The sequence below is a fragment of the Ascidiella aspersa genome, chromosome 7 (assembly GCF_963924565.1).
Source record: "Ascidiella aspersa chromosome 7, kaAscAspe10.2, whole genome shotgun sequence".
Taxonomy (NCBI): Eukaryota; Metazoa; Chordata; class Ascidiacea; order Phlebobranchia; family Ascidiidae; genus Ascidiella; species Ascidiella aspersa.
Genome location: NC_139453.1, coordinates 8,866,282 through 8,882,081, shown reverse-complemented (window position 1 = coordinate 8,882,081; position 15,800 = coordinate 8,866,282). Strand labels below are relative to the sequence as shown.

The 15,800-nt window shown below is 37.4% G+C and overlaps 1 protein-coding gene across 1 annotated transcript in view; it reads left to right on the top strand.

Annotated features, from left to right (window-relative positions):
- The window catches only part of LOC146137588 (Golgi-specific brefeldin A-resistance guanine nucleotide exchange factor 1-like), a 38,592-nt gene extending 23,628 nt beyond the window's left edge, over positions 1 to 14,964 (top strand). The window contains exons 30-40 of the mRNA XM_083393453.1: positions 2,476 to 2,517; positions 3,539 to 3,740; positions 4,455 to 4,590; positions 4,805 to 4,889; positions 5,602 to 5,777; positions 6,610 to 6,730; positions 8,294 to 8,395; positions 8,803 to 8,916; positions 10,549 to 10,723; positions 11,514 to 11,869; positions 14,210 to 14,964. Coding sequence (XP_083249579.1) covers positions 2,476 to 2,517; positions 3,539 to 3,740; positions 4,455 to 4,590; positions 4,805 to 4,889; positions 5,602 to 5,777; positions 6,610 to 6,730; positions 8,294 to 8,395; positions 8,803 to 8,916; positions 10,549 to 10,723; positions 11,514 to 11,869; positions 14,210 to 14,347 — 1,647 coding nt within the window. The 3' untranslated portion in view covers positions 14,348 to 14,964. The remainder of the gene's footprint in view (positions 1 to 2,475; positions 2,518 to 3,538; positions 3,741 to 4,454; positions 4,591 to 4,804; positions 4,890 to 5,601; positions 5,778 to 6,609; positions 6,731 to 8,293; positions 8,396 to 8,802; positions 8,917 to 10,548; positions 10,724 to 11,513; positions 11,870 to 14,209) is intronic.
- Positions 14,965 to 15,800: the final 836 nt, after the last annotated feature.

Here is a 15,800-nt window from a genome sequence, read left to right as displayed (position 1 = left end):
TTTTTTTAGCAAAATTTGGAATATTTAGTGGAATAATTTTTAAAGCGCCCATATTTTATGGAACATTTTTATACACACCGTTTTTTAGCAATTGGAAATTTAGCTAGCATTTAAGGATTTGGTTCAACCCAATATTTGAACAGTAGAAATAGTTAAGCAAACTATTTTTTTTTTATTATGTCACATATAATTTTCGCCGAAAATGTCGCACATAAAAGTGCGCAGTTAATACTTTTACTCAGTGGGCCTTATTCGGTCATTTTTGTATGTTTTATTTACTTATATACTAATTGCTTTATTGTATGCTAAGGCTTGGCGACGCTTTCTGGTGACGGTTTCTTTTAGATCATTTGGTGATGGTTCTTTTAGATAAATTAGTCAATTCAAAGTAACAAAATATTATTGTATTGTTTCAACGCGAATGCTTTAATAAAAATTATTCGAGGAATTCTGCATTTTGATATGATTGACACTAAAACGTAACCACATTTCCAAAGCTATAAGCCAGGGGTTCCCAACCCAGGGGCCACGAGCCTTCTTCAACGGGGCCATAAAAAATTGAAAAAATAAAAATATTATAAATTTATCATCTTTAACTCTACTCCACTATAACGAAAGAAATAAACTAAAATTTAACAAAAATACTAGTACAGCAATAAGCTACGTCTTGATTTAAGTTTCTTTGTTTTTTTATTTTTAGATTTTATCAAGTTAGATTTTAAACTAGTGGGGGCCATTGATTTCTCAAAATTTTCAGGGGGCCACGGAGTAAAAAAGTTGGGAACCCCTACTGTAAGCAAACCCTTGTTTCGCTTTTAAATACACGAAGCCCGTCTAACAGTTCCTTACTAAAACAATAACTGTTATGTGTATAGTACATGGTGATACCCGACGGCCTTGTATTGGTAAGTTTCCATACACCGCGTGCATGACGATCGGTAATTCTAACAACGCAATTCTTTAAATTAGTCGAAATTTTACGACTTTTTGATTTCAGGCATCGCTAGCTCAACCTTTCTTGTCGCAACATTTTTCGATAATGTATCGCTTAATCTAGGGATGTCCGATAATATCGGATCGAATCCGATAACAGATGCCAAGGATAGTTTTCGTCCGATACTCTGTTGGTATCGGTGCCGATCTGATCCAAATCAATTCGTTGTTTTAACGATCCCAAACAAAGTTTCTCCTTCAAAAAGTAATTTTCTGAAAAAATTTTACACTTAAATTGAAAATAAATAAGACGTAATAAGAATATCAAAGCCCATACAGAAGTAGGTATCATTTTGAACGTTTCGAATAACTCTTTATTCATTTTTCAACTTCTTTCTGATGTCTGTCTTAGCACTATATATACACTTACCATCAGTGACTTCTCTCTATGTTGAAAATGAATAAAGAGTTATTCAAAACGTTCAAAATGATACCTACTTCTGTATGGGCTTTGATATTCTTATTACGTCTTACTACAACCTCCAACCATTATGCTCCGAAGATAAATAAGTTTGTCAACGCAAAAACAAATTACGGCCAAATACTTAATCAATTTGTTCAAAATTGCTATTTTGCCTTTTTCGCCATCGTTCGGCTTAATTTGGTATCTGATTGCGGTACTTTTTGATTGGTTAGCGCTACCCGTCAAAATATCGAGCATCCGTGTCGGAAAACAAAATCGATTATTGGACTTCCTTAGCTAATACCTTTATATATATATATATTTGTTTTGCATGCCAACCTTATTGTAGACCTATCCACTACACTCACTATTTTCATTGTAGCTCTTATTGTTGATAGTCAGTTGAAGGCTGTAAAATACAAGAGCGGAATCAACTAGAATGAAAATGTGCATTTTTTTATCAACTAACCTGCGATTTGTTGCGTTACAATAGACTATTTCATAAGCACACCATTTTGCTAATAATTTGCTGCAAAGAACCAATAACCCAATTATGCAATTATCGACTAACACAAGTGTATAAGCTGTCAACAAATCTCGCAATTTACAACTAAACATTTTGCAAATAACCCCTTAAGGCCTGCACAAGTGGACACACGTTTCAAATAACTATTTTTGTTCGATCCAGGTATTTTTTTGAAGTTTCGATGTGATAGCGGTAGAAAATAGACTTAGCTGTGTGTTGCATGGCGTAGAAAATAGAAATGAACGACATTACCTATTTTCAAAAGAAATGACCTAATCTACTTTATGCCTTTTATACACATTTTTTCAAGAGTTCAAATATTTCTTTTTTCGACGAAAAATATATTATGGTCATAATTCGTCGAGATTATGTTTTTCGAACACACGTTGCAATTTTTGCGAGTGCAAATCAAAACATGTTTGTGCTCAAATGAAAAAAGCTAATCAGTCATCTTCACGCAATAACAATTGTCCTGTCAAAAATAACTTGCATAATTATCGTTTTTAATTTTTTAGCAATGTTTTCCGAAATATAACTTATTTAATTTTCACAGAAGCTGGGCCTGTCTTCTGACGACAAATCTGGAACAATGCAGGTAACCGCATGATGCATAATTTCAGTTTTGTTGCTACTGAACTTGCTCTTTTAAGCATTTAATTGTTGGCGATATTTCGGCATTATTCCTATCTAATCGACTAATCGAGAAACTCTTATTGTATTCTTTTATTTTTTTCCTATACCACTTTGCAGAGTTTATTAGTTTTATCGGGCAATCACTTGGTCCTTGGCGCCTAGAATATCGATTTCTGTATTTCTGTTACAAAATTTACCGATATCCAGTATTCACCCTGCCTTAGCTCGTTATTCCGTTGCTAAACAATGGGTAATGTGGCTAGTGATTTGCTTGTTACATAAAATTATTATTTTTTTTTTTCTAATAATGTATCATTAAATGTAGACAATTCAACTCAAATGTAGTATTAATAAATAATCCGCTTGCAGGTACATATTGTGCACTTCTCAGCATTTCTAAAACATTTTAAATCCTACGTTCCTCTGTTTTCATATTCTTACGTCGCACAAAAAAAGTAAATGTGCACTTGCCAGATCACTAAGTATAGGTATGCCCGATAATATCATATCGAAAGCCGATACCCGATGTACTCCTTCTATACTAGGGTAATATCGGCGCCGATCCGATATCAAATTAATAAATGAACTTTAGCAGCGATTTTACGATGAAATGGAGCGACCCTATACTTAAAGCCTTCAAAGGTGAATTTTTCAAAAAAAATTCTCGACGCTAAAGCAAGTTTGGTCCTAATAACTTGAAAAAATTACCTTGGAACGTTTCTTTTTTATCTATTTTACAGGTTTGAGCATAGTAATGACGTCATTTGGCATCGGATACTTTTTTGTTTAAAATATCGGGTTTCGAATAAAATGCAAAGCGTCGAACATCCCTAATAAGAATTTCCTTGCTGGAACCGATCCACCACTTTACCGACACTATGTAGTACAGTTTTTGCGATTTATTTCTATCCCTCTGTCGCAAATACCTCAACTTCACCTTCGATTTAGTTCACCGTCTGACGCTTTCGCCTCTCATATTCTAGGTGATTCCCCCGCCGCCTACGCCCAGCAACCAGTTCACTCTACAGCTTGGAGAGCAGCTGAAGCAGCACGACATGCGCTCGATGGTGAAGAGCTGCGAGACCCTGGCATTCCTTGTACGCGACGCCGCTCATGTGACGCCCGACAACTTCGAGCTTTGCGTGCGCTGTATTCGCACCTTCGTCGAGGCAAGCATTAACGGAGGTACGTTTTTTTACCTGGTTCTTTTTGTCTCGATAATAAGTTGCAATGCCAAAAAGGTCGAGTAGATCGACGTCATCTTGATTAAGACGTTTCGATACGAACTTGTATCACCTACTTTTTGGATTTTCATTTCTTTATCAAGCTACATTGCACAGTTTACCCAAGTATATTATTTTTTCTTTCTTTTTATGTACGGTTTAAGCACGTTTTATAATTTACGCGTGATTTTCTACTTTTTTGGATTGTAGGCACAAACTGGCTTATAGGTGCAATTTAATAAGCAAAATTAAGAACTGTTGTAATCTTCTATATTGTTTATGTTCATTTTACAAACTTAGCGAAAAAGTAACGTTTTTGGTGAATACAACGTTCTTGCTGTTGATTATATTTTCAATCGCTAAAAAATGGTACCCTGTCTTTGAGGGCAATGGCACATTTCCCCTCTTGTCATGGACCTAGAAATGCTGCTAATAAAACATGATTTTTGTTATTTACCCTCCATTCATTCTTAGTCAGCAAATCCCTTGACTGGTACATCATAAACCTAAATCTATTCTTTTCGTTCTTGGTTATTAGGTTTTACCAACATCACCAAACATATTTCACGTATCCGAACGTTTTTTTGTTAAATTTTGCGCCCCGTGTCTAAATCTCTCAAAACAATGGTTATCATTTATCCGAAAACTTTTAATTTCGTTGTCGTATTATTTGCAGTCAACCGCGCCCACCACACACCTCCTGAGCTGGCCAATCAGCAGCAACAGCAGAAGCACCAACAGGACAAGAAGAAGCTGAAGAAACGCAAAGAGCGCGACATCAAACGCAGAGGACAACCCGGTGCCCAACACAAGTTCGTTAAAAATATTTCTCATATACTGTACGCACTTGAACGTAATTTGAGGTTTATTTTTACGGCCTGATTAAAATGCTTGCCGGATTTTGGGGCCGGATTAATTTTTTTTAATTTCCCCGGAGGACCGAAATTTGCCTGATATGCGACCAGGAAAAGTTGAGAGCCTCTGCTAACAGTTCGATCTTAAACCGCTTTTTAATTATGTTTGCAGCAGATACGGGCAGTTCGGTCAGAACTCGGATGACGAAATTGCGGTCGAGAACGTTCCGGGCGGATACCACACTCTATCCTTGCAGGTAATTTATTTCCAGTTTTTCCGTTTTACAAAAAAAAAAGTTTGTTTAAACAAGTATCTCGTTACTAATGCTCAACTTTTAGGAGACATTTAAGCTATTTCTTTTTTTAGAATAAAGTCTGTCAAAGTAAGAATAAAAATATTAAAGAAAAAAAAGTACGTAACGTTTTTTGCCTTTTCCCTGAGCCCCCCCCCCCCCCAAAAAATAACTTTAGGAAATGTTACTCAAGAGTTTTTAAGATGCACTTAAAATATCAAAAAGCCACTCAAGCCTTATTAAAACTCACAAGTTTGCTTTACGAAGCTTTAAATAACATAGAGTGTTCAAGCCATTTGTCTGACGCCCCAGTTTAGACACAATCCCTATTAAATATACTAAGATGTGCACAAAATGCCTTCGGAATTACAGAATGTTAGTGCAAGCAGGCCAGGCTAGAAAAACAACTAGCCTGTGGTGAGGTTCGAACTCACGACCTCCGGCCATACCGGGACCGTCGCTCTTCCAACTGAACTACAAAGGCTCAAAGGGGAGCACGCCGAGACACAATAAATGGAATCAACAGTCAATATATTCAACAACTCAAACGTACATATAGACAATGTGTATTAAACACACATATAACATTGTGTTTGTGTACGTTATAGTTGAATACTAAAATGTGTTCGCAAAAAAGTAGTGTCTGTCTACATTTGTCCTTCCCCTCGTTTTTCAGCTTTTGGACTTAATGCACACTCTCCACACGAGGGCAGCATCCATCTACAGCTCGTGGGCCGAGGAGGAACTGAAGCGGAACGCCAGTAGCGGAACCGGGGCTGTCCCAGTTGTGACGGCGGAGGCAAGCAACTTGTGGGATAAATGCTGGTGTCCTCTGCTGCAAGGAATAGCAAGGTTCGCTGCTACTTCTTTTTATTGATTTTTTTTCAATTTTTCTTATTTTTTGTTGGGTTGAAAATTTTATGAGAAACGAAAAACGTTGATGCACCAAGCAATAGTGTTATGTTTGTTTCTCGATTCGCTTTACTCTGAGTCTCTGTAGTTCAGTTTGTACCGTCCCGGAAAGGACCGAGGTCGTGAGTTCGAACCTTACCACAGACTAGTTTTACGAACAGAATGCAGCAAGCAACCGTGCATGGTTGTTTCTCGACTCGTTCCCCTTTGAGCCTGAGTAGCTCAGTTGTTAGAGCGACGGTTCCAGTATTTACGGAAGTGAGTTTAAACCACCACAGGCTAGTTTTACGAAAAATTTGCAGCATACAATGGTTCCATGGTCGTTTCTCGACTTGTTTCCTGTGAGCCTGCGTAGTTAATTTGGTAGAGCGGCGGTCCTGGTATGGAAGGAGGTCTTGAGTTCGAATCTCACCACAATTTAGTTTTAGGAACAGTAACAGCAGGTAATGGTTCCATGGGTATTTTTGATTTGCTCACACTGAGCCGATGTAGTTCAGTTGGCCGAGTGACGGTCCCGGTATGGACGGATGTTTTTGTTTGTAATGTTGGTTACAGAAAAGTTCAATATATTGGTACGGATTTGTAAAATATTAGCTTTAGTTGTCTTTAATTGTATACCAGTAAACAAAGAGGTGTTATTTGAACTCGGTTAAATACATCCGCAGGTATAGCCACTTACCTTGTTCAAACAGAATGTGGCTCAGCAGAGCCGACAATTAAACTTCGTAAATCTACTTTAGGCCTAAACCTAACCGTGTTTCATTGTTGTCAGGTTGTGCTGCGACTCTCGCCGCCAGGTGCGCACTTCAGCACTAACTTACCTCCAGAGGGCGCTGTTGGTGCACGACTTGCAAACTCTCACTGGAAAAGAATGGGAATCCTGCTTTAATAAGGTTAGAGAATTTTTGCAGTATTTTGCGTGTGTTTAAATCATTATGAATCAAGAAATTAACCGTATGTGAACGTACAATTAGTCTAACTTGTTTAAATTAGTTTACAATTCTGCTAAAGATAAACTATTTGAGAAACAGTATTCAATTGAAAGCAATATATGTAGTAACAGTATATAGCTGTTCGATCTAATTGGTCGTATGTCATTCTCGCTAAATTCGTTTTTAGTATAATAAAAATACTGTTGTTACCAGGCATAGTACAGTATACACTGAAAATAAGTTCTTTTGGTATTTATTTGTTTGTCCAACGTTTCGGCTACGTATCCAGAAAGCCTTTATAGGGGAATGTTAAACACCACGCTCAACATTGTAGCATTTTGTCTTCAATACATACATTTACTCAGTGCTTCCTTTGCCGTGTTGAAAATGATTAAAGAATTTCTCGAAACGTTAAGAATGTGCCACCTACTTCTGTATGGAATTTGATATTCATTCAACGATTCAATTTTTTTTTATTTAAGTTCAAGTTAACCGTTAACTAAATAAGATAACACTTACCCTTGCGGGAACACACAGCAAGTCTAAGTTGTTCTAAAAAGGTCAATGTAAATCAGGTGAACTTTATTCAATCTTTTGCATATTGTTTTAATTTTTTTTATATTCAATGTAAATCATTTGAACTTAGTTCAACCTTTTGATATTGTCTACATATTTATATTAAGTTTAGAGTTGAACTGTGTAGTAGATATGATTATTTTAAGCGAAACTTAAATTAATCGATGACGCGTTCTCTTCCTGTTTCTCCTAATAAGCTTTATATTTCTTTACCACGGGTTGTGTACTATTCGTGTGTCCTTGACACGTTTACGGCGCATAGCCTTACATTGAGGGAGAAGCATGTCAAACCCTGGAAATTTTATTCTAGTAAAAAAGTATTTTATGCAGCCTACTTCTGACTTAAAAGGTGGAATTCAAACTTTGTTTTATGAGGTTTTATCGAAGTCATCAGATAAAATTTGAAAGCATCCGGCTGTTTTTCACATCTGTTAAATTTATAATACAAAACGGCAAACAAAACAAAAAACGACCGTCTCTATTGGGTTAACAGTTTTTAATGTTTCAAAGCAGAGGTCGGCAACCTTTTCCTAGTCGCGGGCCTGACACTAACTCAGAACGTCCCAGCGGGCCATAACAAATTTTAAACGATCTTTTTTGTTACAACGTGTAGTTGTTGGCATTTATTACGACAAATGTTAATCAGGGGCGGTTCTAGTAATTTTCGCATTTAAAAATGTATCTATTTAACCTACATTAAAAAAATAATGCTATTGTGTGGTTTAAAATTTGAGTTAACACATCATCATCTATAATCACAATAAAAAGTTGTATTAAAATACTTTAGAAAAACGCGAAAAATGTTTATATTTACGTATAGCTAAATAGACACAAATGCGGGGAACGGCCTCGGATGATTTACATTGCCCGCAGACGTAGGTTGCCGACCTCTTCTTTATTATAAGCTTTGTTAGTGACACTCGTAACCCATGTTTTCCGCCTTGGCAGGTTTTATTCCCGCTGCTCACCAAACTTCTGGAGAACATCAGTCCAGCTGATCCCGATGGCATGGAAGAGACAAGAATGCGTGGCGCAACTCTTCTCTCCAAGGTTGGTGATTATTTTATTGTTTAGCCTAGAAACACCGACATTACACGTTTAATATTTGTTCGTTGTGGCTACTTATCTTCTGACATTTTTACGATCCTCACTTTTTGGCGATCTTTATGCACTTGTTGCCACTTTACTGGTTTCCTGTAAGCTGTAACCATCTTCTGCTACCATGAAAGTTAGTAGACCGATCAGATTCGGATAAGTCTTTATCAGGGTGCAGGAATTTATTAACAACACAGTCGCCAAACATTGACGAGTAACTAACAAGGCGAGCTCCTACCGCAAAACATCTGATAATAATGAAATAAAGAATTATTCGAAACGTTTAAATGATACCTACTTCTGCATGGATTTTAATATTCTTACTACACCTGTTATACTAATGTCTTCCTCTTCTTCATTAGGTCTTCCTGCAACATCTCAACCCGCTCCTCACTCTTCCAACTTTCACCGCGCTTTGGCTCACCATACTCGACTTCATGGACAAGTACATGCACATCGGCAAGAAGGACCTGCTCGTAAGTAGCACTTAAATGCCATACGCTACATCAGGCACACAATCCCTGCTTTTGGCTTTAAATTCCGTAGGCATTGCACGTCTGCAACTTTCTAGTTTTGCAATAACATTGCAATGAAAGAAAGAACAATAAAACTCAGTTTAAAAACCCGAGTAGAACCAGTTACCAGGATCAAGCGTTTTTTAAAGGAATGTGTATAGAGAGATTCATTCGAAAGGAACTAAGGATGCCAGTTGAGGCGAAATATATATTCCTTTAAAAAATGTATGATCCTGGTTTTACTCTGGTTCTTAAACTTTGAGCTTTATTGTTAATATACGCGTCAAGCAGAAACCTGCTGCCGATGGTTTTGGATTTCATAAAGATACCCCTTTTTTAATGAAACAATGTGTACGTTTCATGTAGGGATATCTGATAACATCTACACAAGGTACCCGTTCGACACTAGGGTAGTATCGGTGCCAACCCGATCTCAAATTGATGTAGGAAGAAATAAAATAGCGATTTAATCTAGCAATTTTTGCCTGAAACCATACGAGTGTTAGAAAACAGTAACGCATAAAGCAGATAATGTAGGTAAACACAAATACCTTTTTACATCTTCTAACTTCTTTGGGCAATGCGATTTTGCCATTCATAATTATTATTTCGATTTTGGAGGGATTGCTAAAAAAGGGTTGATATCTCTTCGTGTTTAGTTTTTGAAACACCAGCATATCCTGCCGAATCTAAATATGGCGTCAGTTTTGCTTTGTTGGCTTTATCCAGCCACTCTCATGTGACTCCCAGGCGCACACGTTCAGAAAAAAGCAGTGTCACATTAAAAGTTTGTTTAAGAACGAACGCCTTGCCCTGTGCTAATATTTGACTTCATGTAGTTCAATGGATAGCAGTTACCATTTAAGTGGAACTAAAGCTTCGGTAGCTTGAAATGACGCGTATTTTGTACGTTGCATTAGTTTCAGTTCAGCCTGTATTTCAAATATATTTTATGTGTGTTACTTTCGATGCAACTGGAAATAACCGATAGGCTATTTAAACTTATATCTATACAAAATTTCATTCTTTATGGTAATGGGTCATATTCTTATTCTGTCCCCTATTGGATATTTTTATCCGGTGCTTGCATATCATGATAACATTTTTTCTCGGAGAAGTGTCTCATCAAATAAGACCGACAAAAACTCAACCATTGGCACTCTAACTGTTTACATTGTATTCGATTTTTAATTTAAAAACTTTACTGATATAAACCTGAACCCTTACAAAGTAACGAACAATTTAAACCGGTGATTCTCAACCCTTAATGGCTTACGGCACCCCTAATAAATTATACTTAGATTTGCGGCAGCCCGACTGGAATTTAGTGTTTTACTGAAATGTCACTATACATGGAACTGGAACAATACAACCAACTTAAAACATGTAGGAAAATGTAATTTGATATAACCGTCTCTAATCGTACACAAATAGTTGTATCAAGCTTACCAATTGAGCAAAAAATCAGATTCTTAAAAATTCTTAAATACCAATCGGCGACCTTGAACATTAGAAATGATACACCAGGGCGCCGCGACACCCCGGTTGAGAACCACTGAATTATGCTTACAAAAGCCGTTCTTTTTGTGACAGTACGAGGCCATACCCGAATCCTTAAAGAACATGCTGCTCGTGATGGACACAGCTGGCATCTTTCACAGTTCAGAGACCGCGTCGGGTTATACGTCACTGTGGGATGTTACGTGGGAACGAATCGACTGTTTCCTGCCAAATCTGCAGGGCGAGGTCTTCAAGCCGCCGTCGCCCGGTAAGTGTGGGTGTTCTAAGGAGCTAAGATTGGAGTTTGTTTCGCTATTACTGTAGTTAGTCGATCCAACCACTCTTGTCTAGTAGTTAGATTTTACGGTGTTTTTTCATTCAGTGTTTTAGGTTTTTTTTTTACACAAAAAAGAGCTATTTTGTTTTGGAATAACTGTAGTAATAATAAGTCATATACTCTTGACTCTAGTAACTATAGATCTATTTCCTTACACGTTTTTTCATCGTGTGAGTGTTTGCTTATTAGCCTAACTTACTGTCAGAACGCTGTTTAAATTTGAACACCACAAAATTTAACACCTAATTTAAACACCTCCGTGTTAAATTAATTTTGATGTTTAAAAAACCCCTGAAAGATTTAATGCGAAACAACTGATATTTTGACGGGTTTAAAACGATTTAGAAAATTTGAAAAATCAACACCTGAAAATTCAAACACCTTAATTATGTTCAAATTCGATGCATTCGCGCAAAGTTATAGCTGAGACCCTTTAGGTTGATGTGATGAAATGTTGGTGAACTTGAGTCAATGACTTGACTTAATTTTTGTGACAAGGACTTGGCTTGAAATTGACTTGCTCTATTTATGACTTGACCTCGACTTAAGTTTTTTACAAGTTACTTGACTGGGACATAAGTAATTTCAAAATGACTTGTTTACAACACTGCTATTTTGTCAAGTATGTTCACACAAAAAACGGCAAACCATTCCTTGCATTCATTTTTTTAAAACAAACCTTCCCTGCATTCTTTTTTAAACTCCTTGTATAATATTTCAGAACCGAAGAAGCAAGAACTGGTTGCCCCGACCGCCCCCGAGCTGAACAGGGGTAACGGACAGCCAGCCCCGCCTCTATCCCAATCCACACCCTACCCGACCCCATCCAACCCTTCTTCACCCCTAGCCCCGCCCCCAACCACACCCCTTCAGCCAGCCGCCGGGATAATAGCCTGTCCTTTACCCAAGCTCACCCCACCTACCAGTCTTAACCCCAACCCTAACCCCTCGCAGCCCCCTATGGCCGTGTCTCCTTTGGCCCTTGGAATGAGTCCCCCAAAATATCAGCAGAGCGCCGGTTCACCCCTGCAGCCACGCGGACCCCCTTATGGACCCCCGATGATACCCACCAACATTGTAAGTTTATCACCGCCCGCCACTGGGCATGGCATTACGGCACCTGCACCCGTTTACGATCTATAGCGTTAGCATACTTTGCGTATTTATATGGGCTTGCGTAGCTTCTGTACTACTGGTGTTTTGGTGATTGTCGCTTCGTCGTAGCCACATTTTCTGCAACCTTTTTAGTTGTTGCATAATTACACCTGCACCCAGTTACGAACTTTAAAATGTCATGTTTCGATTGCATAGCGTAGCCCAGGGTGGCCCAAACCATTAAAACCTTTGCAAAAGGATCAGTTGTATATTGTTTAACTATATAAGGCCCACACTTTTTAATTCGCTTACAGTGTTGGCGCACAGTCTATTAACAGAGAACCTCTGAAGTTAAAAGCTACGGAATTTAAAACAAATTTAAACGAATAATAATTTGCACGAGAGTAGCACGAGAGTCTATAATTTTTAGGTGGGGCCCGCAAAATAAATGTAAAAACATTGTGGCGCCGAGGCTGACAACCTTGGACCACCCTGGTATAGCATATGTACTATTGGTGTTGGTGATGGCCGTTCTGTTGTGATCTAATATCCCGCAGGGGTTTTATATAGCGTTTGCGCCCGTATACGCCCAATAACATGTTACTGACTTTTTGCTGTTAAATCATCTACTATAACCCTGGTGTTGGTGATTTTTGTCTTTTACTGGGTTTGCTTTGAAGCTGTAACGACTATCTATCGACACTTAGTTTAGCTGCATGGCTGTAGGTTGCTTTGTCGTAAAAGTGAAAAAGCAATACATTAATGCATGTCGAATTATTGTTTATCATGTGATAGTCATTTAAGATTGTATTGCTAAAGCAGAAACTTTATTATATTTTCTTGTAATTGTACGTTTTGCTAAACACGCCATACTGGAGATATGCACCAATTGTCAAATTTATATTTAAAATCAAATTTTTTTTAAATTATTTTGCATGTTGCAATGTGCTAGTGTGCTAGATTGTAAAGTAAACGTGCATTGCATGTTCGTTTAAAAAACGTATGTTTGAAGTAGAAATATCGCAAAAATGACATCATTTTCAGCACGTATGCAATTACTATTATCTAGTGCAGGGGTGGCCAACCCGCGACTCTTATTCCAGGTTTAGGCTCGGTCACTGATTTTTGCTGCTCTTAGTCAATCGTTATGGAATCCCTTTTAATTTGCGCCTATGAAGCCAACTCATCATTGTTGTTTTGAACTACAATTATTGTTGCTGGGTGGAGGTTTGTGAATGGGGGTAAAATAATCTGGAATTTTATTTCTGCCCATACCTATATGGCGCGGCTCTTTGCTGTTAAGCATTAAGAAATCAAAAGAGTCTAATTGTATTTGACTGGGTTGGCCAACCCTGATCTAGTGTGTACAGCATAACAAGAACCTCGAGGCGTCTTTATATTTGCGATATATTTTGTACTCTTTGATTAAGTTAACAGACTTATAAGTAATACGTGTGGGTATAATTTAGACAACTAGATAATAAGCTATATTTGGCCGATAAGTAGCAAAAAAGTTAGTATTGGACGATTATTTTTATCGAAAGGCCATCACATGCAAATAACCACGTCATTTCCGTGTTGTTTCAAGATAATTGATAAAAGGGCCGTAATTTGTCATTTTATTTTGTAAAACTATGATAGATTGTTCGTTTCTCAACAACGGTAACGATACTAAAGATCGACCGATATCACTTTTTCGGACCTATAGCGATACCCGATTTTTTAGGTTTTTGCCAACTTTTACCGATACCGATTTTGTTATAAACCTAATAAACAAAATAACATGTTAGTTTATCTACCTATAAAAATATTACTTTGCATATCAGCTTTGCATGATGCTAAACAACAAATGTTTGCCAAAAAATAATTCCCTCCCTGAAATATGCAATTTTTTTTATTTTAACGAAAAACTAAATCATAATTTCGCAGTAAAATATCAGCTGAAATATCGGCCAAAATGTACCGATACCGATATCGATATATTGGTAGATATTATCGTTAAACCGATATATCTCTAAACGATACCGAGTAGTACCACCAAACATTTAACCCCCAACCCATTACCCACCGAAATAAGGCTGCATTTGTGCGACACTCAATTCAGCACCAATTAAGAGACGTTTTCACGTTCTGAGAAGCACAACTAATAAATATACCAAGCCTCGTGGTTACAAACTAGGAAATAAGAAGAAACCTTGACTTGCCTTGATCTTGACAGCAAAAACTAAAAAAACTTAAAAGCGTAAAAGATCACCTTGATAAAAAAATAATCAGCAAAAACTCCAACCCACACACTCCCTTAACTGCTGACCCCTTTACCAGTTGATGAGCCCAAACTTCATCGTGCCCCCACTGCTCACCCACCCCGCCGCCGCCGGCCCACCATCGGTCGCCCCACCTACGTCATCAGGGATCACAATGCCGGTGACGTCACTGCCGGCATCCGGTAAAACCATGTGACAGTTTTCGTCGCTAACTGGATAGTAACATAAAAGTTAGCGAAATAAAATGGCGCTATTCATTCGCCTATTTTTTTGAAAACTTTTAAGAAAGTATTTCGAGAATTGTTTTCTCTTTGTAGTAACAAGCAAAATTTAGATTGTATATTTGTTAAATTTGTTTTGTTTATTCATGTCGTCTCGATATTCCAGTTGTCGTAATATATACCTGTGATGGCAAACTGCTTGCTTCATAAACTTACCGTTTTATGTGATGTGGTTTTAAACTTTCAGTTTTTTTGCTTTGTCGTATTTAACCAACGTTGACTTTAACTTATAGCTATGCGCACTAGAAATGTATATTTAGTCCTACGTTACTATGTAATCGTTTAGTCCGTAAATTATTTTAAGTCATGAACAATGGTGCAAGCGACCTACAGTGCTGTAAAAATGCCAGCCGAATTTTAACCATCAGCTATATTTAAGTTTGTCGCATCTCTTTCCATCCCTTCAAATCTTCTGAAGTTGTTTGCTAAACAGATAACATCCGCTTAGTTTAGCTCACCTTGTATGCCACGCAATACTATTATTCGCTTTAACTGATTCGTCGATTTGTGTCGGTGTGGTGATGTTCATGTGCAATTGGAAATCTGGGAAATAAATATATATTCGTGTGAAAACAGCTCGTGTTTATACGCTTCTTGCAATAGGAGAAAGGATGTCAGCGGGAGTCGGTTTATATCGAGACGGACTCCAGACTAGAGTAATGCTACGTAGGAAGACGCATGCACAGAACCAAATTCGAAACCGATAAAGCAACAAAACGAAAATCGCACTGGTGGAATATTTTCCAACCATATATTTTGGGTGGATGAGTTCGGTCCTGCGGATATAGAGACATCTGTTATTCTATTAAGTTATACACATGAGGACAACTAAAACTTAAACGTTTACTTTCGTTGCCCCATATGCGCAACTTTATTTATAGTAACCATTCAATTAATGATTCTGCAATTTTAAAGTTGTGTGTCTGTTATTTTTCATGGTAGCCTGTTGAGTTTTGGTTAAAATGGTTTAGTGCTGTGCGACAAGTATTTTGTGAAGGTGTCTTGCAAGTTTTAAACCTGGCTTTTCACATATAAATAAATAGTTTTAACAATATTCCATATTTGTGCGAATATTATTTTTACTTTGCGATATTTATCGTGGAGTAGGTTTAACAGCAAATACCTCTACGTGGGTCCATTTTGTTAGTATTATAGAGGACTTTTAAAGTGATGCAATTACATATTCCACTTCATGTTTCGAAATGTTTACTCAACGGTAATAACAGCTGTATGACGCATATATTGTTTAACGGGTCTTTGAGAAGGCGTAGGTAGATTATTATATATCTAATCTACCAGGAAGAGCTATTTTAACGTTGTTTATTGAGATGCGTAATTGTGTACTTAAAACGTGCTGTTTTTATCTCC